The sequence below is a fragment of the Phalaenopsis equestris genome, unplaced genomic scaffold (genome assembly GCF_001263595.1).
Source record: "Phalaenopsis equestris unplaced genomic scaffold, ASM126359v1 Scaffold000002, whole genome shotgun sequence".
Taxonomy (NCBI): domain Eukaryota; kingdom Viridiplantae; phylum Streptophyta; class Magnoliopsida; order Asparagales; family Orchidaceae; genus Phalaenopsis; species Phalaenopsis equestris.
Genome location: NW_018164444.1, coordinates 44,141,350 through 44,151,817, shown reverse-complemented (window position 1 = coordinate 44,151,817; position 10,468 = coordinate 44,141,350). Strand labels below are relative to the sequence as shown.

Below are 10,468 nucleotides of genomic sequence, written 5' to 3'. Positions count from 1 at the left end.
CCGCGAATAATCCTACGAAGTAAACCGCTCTAACAACCTCTGCGGTTCCACTTCAAAAAGGTCCAGGCCGTGTCAGCAGTAAAAAATCCATTTTTTTAATATTTTATGAGGTGAGCCCGGTGTAGGACACATGACGACATATTACTTGAGTCCGTATGCAGAGCTACATCCGCAGTTCGTATGGAAATAAATTTTCTAGAATTTGGGACTAAAATAGGCCCCTTTGCAAAAAGTTAGGGCCCCCAAAACTTTTACTGCTTGATTTTAGGAGAGAAACACAATCATAATTATAGAAGAAACTCTTTCTGTCTGCTGCGTGAAGTTTCCATAAAGATTGCGTCCTCCAAGTAAATAATATCCTTATTAGTTCTTGTGAATCAAAATCTTTATTTTGTTATTCTTAATATCGGTTCCTCATTTCTTATTTATTGTTTAATTTAATCAATAAAGGAAAAGTATATCCCACTTTATAGTGAGATTTAATTTATCACTGATGTAATTACCTTGACATGAAAACAAATCTTTTGTATTGTCATGAAAAAAGAACTTCTATATGTTTACTTTGGACCTTTCGGCAGGATTTAAGTTAGGGAAATTTACATAAATGCCTCACAATTCTTATGGATTTACATATCTAACACTTAAAGTTTGATATTCACATTTTTAACAACTTGGTGCTATATACCTATGCATTTAACTCCGCTTAAATCACACCTTAAAGTTGTTACCAAAAAGCCTCTAGAATTTGCAACTCATAGTTATTTTTGAGCTTTTCAAACCCTTTTCTTACGGCTGCATAATGAATACATTCTTTCATTGCTATTAGCAGACTTCACTTCACTTTGAAATATGACTTCAGTTGTTTAAGGTAAATATTTTATCTACAAGTCAATGATAAAGAAACTTTTTAAATGAGAAATATTCTATTTAGTTGATATGATTTCCCATTAGTTATACATGTTTCATTGCTTCATTATTATTATTATTATTATTATTTATACTGGCATTTACATGCACAGCACAAAATTCTTATGTATTTAACTATCTCTCACCTAAACTTTTATATTTACATGCGTAGCACTCAAATCTTTAATATCACATAAAGAATAACATAATTATCATTTTTTAATAGTGTAAGACACCCTTTCATGCATAGGTTTAAAGCATCAAAGTGATCAAAGTGCTATATATAGGTTTAAAGCATCAAAGTGCTATATATGTAAATATGAAAGTTTAGTGTGAGATATGTAAATACATAAGAATTGTGTGCTGCATATCTAAATTTCCCTTATTATTTTCGCGTCTAAAGTCTGATGACTCCATTAGGTCTCGTTCATATTATAACAATCAAACAAAGTCTATGTTTTCCTCTCCTAACTTTTCGATGATGACTTTTTCGTTGTGTTAGGAATTGTTTCAAAGCTATTAGTGGTTTTACTCGTGGGAGTTTTGGCATGGTCGTATAATGCAACCCGGCCTCCACCACCTAATATATGTGGAACAACAAATGGTCCTCGTGTAACATCGTCAAGAATTAAGCTGAATGATGGAAGACATCTTTCATACATTGAAAAAGGCGTCTTGCAGGAGAAGGCGAGACACAAAGTCATATTTATTCATGGATTCGATTGCTGTAAGCATGATGTACTTCCTATTTCGCAGGTAATGACAGCATCGTTGCTTGTTTACCTTTTGGAAGATTTACATACATACTGCTCAATTCCTATGTATTTACATATCTAACAACTAAATATCAATTTTTGCATACATGACATCTTACCTATGCACAAAAAGGCATATTTCACTTTTTAAAAATTTCAAATGGTGGTATATTTGATATGATGTGAAAGATTTGGGTGGTATAAATATAAAAATTAAAGTTTATGTGTTAAATATGTAAATACATAAGAATAGGGTGGTATGTATGTAAATGGCCCTTACCCTTTTTATTCTGTAGGTGATATTTGTTGGCTTGAGTTTTCAGGAAATGCTCGATGAATTGGGAGTATATTTGCTGTCTTTTGACAGAGCTGGTTACGGGGAGAGTGATCCAAATCCAAAGATGTCAGTGAAAACCATTGCTGAAGATGTTGAGGAACTCGCTGATAAGATGGCATTAGGTCCTAAGTTCTATCTCATGGGATTTTCCATGGGTGGAGCGTATATCTGGAGCTGCCTAAAATTTATACCTCACCGGTCTGTTTCAATCTTTTTTATTGTTTTTATCTGTTTTAGTTATCACACTTGCTCGCATTCATGAACAATGAAGGTTAGTCTAGCGAGTTTTGGGGAAGTGAAATTTCTAATATTTTGAAATACATGCACTTGTATGAAATTTTGGTGGTTTTATGGGAAGTTTTCCTTTTTTTTTTTTTTGGTCATAATAATTTCAAGGCGCATTTACATACATAACCAATTCCTATGTATATTTTGATCTAATCCCTAGTTATTTACTTGATTTTTCCATTGTCTAGTATGCATCCTCTTATCTGGGGAGAAATTATTTCGAATATCAAAATGGTTAGTTATGACAGTAAGTCGAGGTTTTCACATTTAAATGCTGGCATGATATTCGGAGTCTTGAGTTGTAGCCAATAACTATGCCTAACAAGAAGCAATCTTTTCCCTTATGTTTTATTGCATCCAGTCCTGCTTTTTTTTTTTAAATTATAAAAAGTAATAAAAGAAAATTTTAGGGGCTGTATGTTAACGGAGTAAAGTTAGATTTAACTTAAGGGGGTGTTTGGTTGCCTCTTAGATTTAACTTAAGTAGGATTTACTAAATCCAGTAAATCCGGATTTGATAAATCCACCTCTGGATTGGATTTACTAAATTCGGGATTTACGTTAAGTGGGAGAAGTTATTGGATTTAAATGGATGGAAGAATTTAATAGAGGAAAATTTATGTTTGGTGAATTTACAATAAATCCAATGTAAATCTATCTTAAGTTTGGCTACCAAACACCACCTAAATCTTGTCAGACAGAAAAAATTAACTTTTAAATCTAAGATTTAGTAAATTCTAGTGTTTCACAATTCCTTCACAGTATTGCTTAAAATCCCTTGCAGGGTTTAGTAAATCCAAGTTTACAATTTTTATCAGCTGTCCTTTTTATGCAGGCTTGCAGGCGCCGCACTTGTTTCTCCAGGTTCTAACTATTGGTGGCCCAATTTCCCTAATAACTTATCTAGTGATGCTTATAGCAGACAGCTTGCTCAAGACCAGTGGGCAATTCGTGTTGCTCATTATCTGCCCTCTTTAACTTATTGGTGGAACACCCAGAAATGGTTTCCTTCCTTCAGCGTGATAGCAGAAAGCACGGACGTCTTATCAGAGAAAGACAAAGAGCTTTTACCCAAGATATTAGCTAGAAAACAGTACCAGGTACGACACTTGGAACTTTTGATTGTGCTTTCAAGGTGAAGCTTGAAGATTGTTTGTTAAATACTTTCACATGATTGAAATGGTAATTAATGCGGTTTTAGTTATGGAAGATTTACTGACATACTACTCAAGTCCTATGTATTTACATATCTAACACCTAACTTCAATTTTTACATGCATACCACCTTACGTATGATTGAAAAGGTGTATTTCACTTTTTTAAAAGTTGAACTGGTGGCATTTTTTATGTGATATGAATGATTTGGGTGGTGTAAATGTAAAAAGTAAAGTTTAACTGTTAGATATGTAAATACATTGGAATGGGGTGGTAATATGTAAATGCCCCTTTTAATATTCTTTCTTTGGATATCACATAAATGAGTGGAAGTGATATTTGGACGACCTGATGCTGAAGACCAATGGGTTATTTTCTCTGCGTGTTTGCCTTGTAAGTTGCCTCTCTACATCTTTTGCGCTGCTGGAGAAGTTGCAGACTTGAGGCATACTAAGAAGCTAGCACCCAACCAAAGAAAGCCTTAATCTATTGGTTAAATTATGACATGATTGCAAAATGAAATTAATTTCTGGCGTTTGATTGCAAAATTAACATTAATTAGTTTAAAAATCTTTCAAATTTATACCAAAGTTTAAGAAATTGATAATATCAATACCAAACTTAATACTAGACTTTCAAGGCTAAACCTTGTTTTTTGTTTTGTTAGAAGTTATATTATGAAATAATTTATTTATGTTAGAAGTTATGAGAATTAGATTTATTTCCTATTATAATTTTATTTTCTTTCCTATTTTAGATTTATTTTCTTGAATTGGATATATTTTCTTTTCTTATTTTAAACTTTCTTATTTTATTTTATTTCCTTTATCTCAAAATAAATAATATAAATAGATTAATTAAAGATATTAAGTGTTATATCTTTCATTTCCTGTTATTTTTTATTATCTTTCATATTCTAGGATTCATGCAATGATTATTTATACCCCCTTTCATATGAATAAAAATATACTACTGAATGCTGAAAATCAATATGGTATTAGAGTCAAATGTCCTCCCTAGCCACTGGTCTTCCTTTCAGGGCCGCCAGACTTCTTTCCTGCCATCCTACCTACAGTAAGTGAGTGACACTCCGTCAAAGCTGGTCGCCGGAACTCTTGCATAGAGAAGAATTGAAAATCCTAAAATGGCTTCGAGAGGAACCCTAGAGAACTCTTGGAGCAAATCGTTTGGTGATTCCTTACGTTTCTCCTCCTTGTCGCTGACGACGAGGAGCGCGAACCTTGCTGTTGGTAGAATTGGGATGCAACCCATCTGATCAAGAGCTCCGAGAGATAGCGTACGAGATCTTTGTTGCTGCGTGTCGAAACGCAATTGAGTCGCTGACATACTTTTCGTCTTTGGAAAGAGAGGCAGCGACAGGAGGATCATTCACGCCGTTGTCGGCGTAGAGGCCGTTGCATTTGCTTCATCGCTATGCAACCACCGTCGACACAAAGATCTCTAACTTTGACGACTACTAACAGGATGAAGAAAACGTTGGGGCTTAACTCGTCTCGAAACAGCACCGGGAAGGACAACAACCCCTTTAGGACCGTAAAAAAGCCAATGACAATTGGGGAACTCATGAGGGTGCACGTGAGAGTACCAGAGCAAACTGATTCGCGGATCCGACATGGCCTACTCAGGATCTCTGCTAGCCGGCTTGGGAGACGTGTAGAAGCCATCATTTTGCTACTGGAGTTAATGCAACAATTAAAGCTTCTAATTTTCCAGACCAGCAAGAGTATGAAGCTTGACAAAGAGAAATTTGTAGCTTCTTGAGATTGGATTGCTTCTATTCCTTCTCATAGCATTAGATAAATCACAAGTAGCATCTCGAAGGCTTAGACATATTATACCTAGAGCTTCAGACAGGCCCATAGAGACTGGAACGAATTTCAGATCTTTTCCAGCTGGCGGAAGTCCCTACTGCAGCCATTCCCACTGTCTGAAATTTTTGCGGACCTCCCTACTGTTGGCTGGACCTCCTACCAGGATTGCCGGGCCTACTCTTATGATCTCTCCCCCACAGCCTTTCTCGCCGCCATACCTCCCTCCTGTAAGTTTTTCCTGCCGCCAGATCTACGTCTGTAGATTTTCCCCTATAGATTACTTCTCTTCGTTGGATGTATCTTTGAATGGAATCCCAACAACCGACCTCCATGCCCTTCTCCGTCAGTTTCTTCCCTACTACCGAAAACTCTATACAGGTCCTCCTCTGGAATTTTTTCTTGCAGCAGGCCCTCTGAAAATTTTCCTTCATTAGACCCTCCTCTGGAGCTTTTCCAATAGTAGACTCTCCTCCAAAGCTTTTTTCCTGTATCAGGCCCTCCTCCAGAGCATTTCCTGCAACAGGTCCTCCACCGAAATTCTTCTTGTAGCAGACCTTCTTTCGAAGCTTTTCCCTGTCGCAGGCTTACCTCTAGTGCTTTTCTTTTTTCTACAGACCATACACTGCAACTTTTTTTTGAGGTTGTCTATTTTCCTGCAAACTCTCCTGCAACATAACCTGTAGGAGTTTTCCGCCTACTTACAGGCACTACAGGAACTGCAGTCAACTAAAAGTCAGTTTTTCTTGCAGATTGTCTACTTCCCTGCAAATTCTCCTACAACATTACCTACAGGAGCTTTCTGTCTAACTATAGACACTGCAGGAGCTGCAATCAAAAGACAACCGCAGTCAATTATAAGTCAGTTTTTCCTACAGGTTGTTTGCTTTCCTACAAATTCCCTTGCGACATTACTTGTAGTAGCCTTCTGCCTACCAACAGACACTGAAGGAACTGTAGTTAAATATAACTGCATTACGAGAAACTTCAAGTTCTACTTCATTTCTACTTCATAGGATCTTCCTCGCCCATTATTTGATGTTTTCAAATCCAACTTGAACATGAATTTCATTAATGTTTCAACTTGAGGGGAAATCTTAGAAGTTATATTATGAAATAAATTTTTCTTGTTAGAAATTATGATGATTAGAGTTATTTCCTAATATAGATTTATTTATTTTCTTATTTTAGATTTATTTTCTTGGATGGGATGTGTTTTCTTTCCTATTTTATGTTGTTCCTGTATCTCCAAATAATTAATATGAATTGATTAATTGAAGATATTAGGTGTTATATCTTTCATTTCTTGTTATTTCTTTTTTATTGTCTTTTCTATTCTAAGATTTATGTAAGGGTTATTTATACCCATTTTCATATCAATAAAAATATTATGTTGAATTCTGAAAATCAACATGTTTGCTTGTACTTTTTGATATTTTAGAAAGGAGGATTGTACGGGTTTTAACTCTTAATGCATAGCTCTGTTATGTTGGAGGAGGAAAGTTGCCATAAAACAATTAAGACATGCATTTTCCTTGCTAAAGTTCTTAAACATATCTATTTTTATTCGTTTTACCTTGAGAACTTTAATGTGTACATATAAAAATAGGGCATTTACATATATATACTAGCCAATTCTCATGTTTTCACATATTTAATACCAAACTAATCCTCATTGGGGACTATTTCAACCCATATTAAAAGAGTCTGGCCACTAAATTTACATTTTTATAAACTCTAGGACTAAAATGATCACCTATGAAAGTCAAGGGATCATTTTGGCACTTTTCTCTTTATGCATCTCACACCTAAACTTTCATATTTACATGTATAGCAATCAAATCTTTAATTTCACAATAAAAATAGTACTGTTACCACTTTTAAAAAGTGTAATGTACTTTTTCATGCATAGGCTTAAAGCACCAAAGTGCTATGCATGTAAATATAAAAGTTTAGATATGAGATGTAAATACACAAGAATCGAGTGCTAGGTATTTATTTCTCTCTTGTAGTTATCTTGTAATTTTTACCTTCGTTGGTTTTACCATTAAAGTGAACTTTCATAAAGCCGTGACTAGCTGATCCTCTACCTTGTAAACATCAGAAGGCACTGATCAGGCAGCAAGGAGAGTTCTACTCTATCCACCACGACTTGATTGTGTGCTTCGGCAATTGGGAATTCGACCCAATGGATTTTAAAAACCCATTTCCCAACAGCGAGGGCTCCATCCACCTATGGCATGGCGCTCTGGATCTAGTCGTGAATGTATCTCTTTCTCGTTACATCAGCGAAAAGCTTCCTTGGGTTCACTACCATGAAATACCAGATGGAGGTCATATGTTCCCACATGCTGATGGAATGAGTGATGCCATTATGAAGGTGCTGGTGCTTGGAGATCAATAATTCAGGTGCAAAATTAGTTGAGTTTGATTTCCACATAGCTTATGTGAGCAAATTTTGAGCTTTTGATTTGATTATATGATTTTATTTTTGCATGAGGAATTAGTATTAGTTTGTGGTTCTACTTCTTTAAAGATTGCTTATGTATGAGATCATGATTTATGCTATAGTTTGGGTCTTTCTTTTTCTCATTTGACTCGAATTCACCAAGTTAGAGGTGTCAACTAGTGTTGATATGTTGAGTTTAGTCTAACTTGAAGTTGACCAATGCCAAATATGTGTGATTTGATATGTCTATTGTAAGGGTCAAAATATTCCGAATCCAAATTGATCCAAACTTGCTTAAACCGAACCCGACCCATTTAATCCGTTTATCATATGGGACGTGTATTCTTGGATCGACACGATCCAATCAGCCTGAATATAACCTTTTTAATTGAATTAACCCAACTTGAACGATCCTAACCTAAACTCAAATTATAATTTGGACAATTTTAGGTTGATTTTGGGTTATTCGAGTCAACCCGAACCCAACCTGAATAATAATGAGGACCATGTTTTCAACTTGAAATTAACCTAAATAATAATCTGGTTGGATCACATATTGACAACCCTAACTGGTTTGATCTGCATCTCTTGGTTTTGATATAGATCTTCTCACAAGTTTGTGAACCCTAGTTTGTAACACTAGAACAAGCTTTACCAACCAAATATGGTGGCTAATTAGAAGTATTATTTTGAAAGCAATGGCGCAATCCATACCATGAAAGTCTTAAATAGAGCCTAACACAAAAGTTTACAATGGATGTTTCCACAAAAGTTTTTAACGGTGGTTTGATCATTAATGTTGCGAGATGAACTCTTCTACATATAATGATTTTTCTCTATAAAAGACTTGTATTTGCCTTCATTGTAGATTTTTTTGGTAATCTTCATTTAAAAACTTTCATGGTGTGAAATGAACTGCCATTCTCAGCATTTGACACTTCTCAGAATCTCTCTTTGAATTGATTCTTCATATATTTATTTGAAAATGGGAGAGAAGTTAGATCTCCATACCTTTCTCTTTTGAGCAACTTTTGTAGTACTTTAGGGGATGGAATCCTAGTTGTACCGCACCGACGTGTATGGTTGATGATTGATGCACCTTGTCCTTGAGATCTATGATGTGCGAAAATATTCTTAGATTGAGAAAATTTTGATATGTTGGTGTATGATCTGTGGAGGAGTTGATAGAGAGTCTTCCCTCCTATGAGGAGATCCGTGCTCTCTACATACTATAATCTCCGACTTTTAATTTAGTTGCTATTATGGCTCAACTTTTCACAAGTAAGACCCACTAAGCAATCAAATGAGGTTTGTTTTAAGGAATTTGGCTTGATTTTTGTGTAATCAAGGATCCACAATATTATCATTCGACTTGTGGTAATGTCTTTAGAATATCAATTTGATTTTATGAGTTTGTTAGAGGTGAGGGGCTATTACTTACTTGCTCATCATTGAATAGGTATGATAAAAGCATGAATCTTGATACTTAATCAAAATGATTGGAATTGGTCAAAAGCTTTTCATTTTCTTCTTAGAAGTGTAAGTAATGCTTCTCTCTCTCTCTCTCTCTCTTCTCAGAAATTTTACATCCGGATGTCAGGACAACAGCCCGAATACAGCGAAGAGGGCAGAGGTCAAATTCCTCCCCTCCTCTGCTGCATCCGAGCCGTTGTCCTGACATCCGGAATCCGGATGTAAAATTTTTTCTCTCTAATGGCATTTTTTGTCTCAGAAATAACCTGCATACATGTGAGACAGTGCGATTCAGTAAACTCTCCCTAAACTAAAAATATAAGAGATTTAAACACGCATCACCAGATTTTTATTATTTAACATCTAAACTTTATATTTACTGAATTAATATTTTAATATTATAATCACATCAAAATATATGCATAAAAATAATTCTTTTATTTTTTAAAATTATCGTTTTCTATATATTTTATATAGTGCTAAAATTTTGAGTGCTATGTAAATAATAATAAATTTAAATATTAAAATATAAATCTATAAAAATTATGTCGTATGTCTGAAAATCCTCCATAGAAAAAGAATTATAAATGGGCACCATTATTATTAAAGGATAAAATTTTAATGTAATAAAGGATAAAATTTTAATGTAATAAATAAAAATAAATAATCAATAAGTAAATAATAATAGGGAAGATTTACATACCACTCAATTACCATGTATTTACATAACACCTAAATTTAAACTTTTACCTACATAGCATTTTATCCATGAATGAAAATGTATACTTCGCTTTCTTAAAATGGTAATTTTTTTTTATTTGACATGAATACTTTGTATGATATAAATATAAAACAAATTTGAAGCGTTGGATATGTAAATGCATAGCAATTTGGTATATGTACCCAAATGCCACAAAAAAAAAAGAAAGCTTAAAAAAATTCATAAATATTGACAATCGTATGTATGTATGATATATATATATATATATCTATGTGTGTGTGTGTGTGTGTGTGAATGACTTGGCTCATCGGTGTGGCCTCTGGCGTAAGTCCCTCGGGTTGGAGGTTCGAATCTCATTGCACGGGCTCTTCGAATCAGGCGCATGCACACCAAGGTTTTCAAACCTTTGGGGGAATCGATATTTGATGCCCATTGGTATATATATATATATATATATATATATATATATCATGGAAAGTGAAATGCTACCAAAACAAAATCATTAAATTATTAAAAATACAGATATTTCTATCAGGAATACAAACCACTTATAAC

General features: G+C 34.5%; 1 protein-coding gene across 1 annotated transcript in view; it reads left to right on the top strand.

Annotated features, from left to right (window-relative positions):
* LOC110039456 overlaps nt 1-7,866 on the top strand; it is a 10,686-nt gene extending 2,820 nt beyond the window's left edge. The window contains exons 2-5 of the mRNA XM_020744517.1: nt 1,409-1,662; nt 1,985-2,196; nt 3,122-3,386; nt 7,375-7,866. Of these exons, the coding sequence (XP_020600176.1) occupies nt 1,409-1,662; nt 1,985-2,196; nt 3,122-3,386; nt 7,375-7,674 (1,031 nt within the window). The 3' untranslated portion in view covers nt 7,675-7,866. The remainder of the gene's footprint in view (nt 1-1,408; nt 1,663-1,984; nt 2,197-3,121; nt 3,387-7,374) is intronic.
* The last annotated feature ends 2,602 nt before the right edge of the window (nt 7,867-10,468 follow it).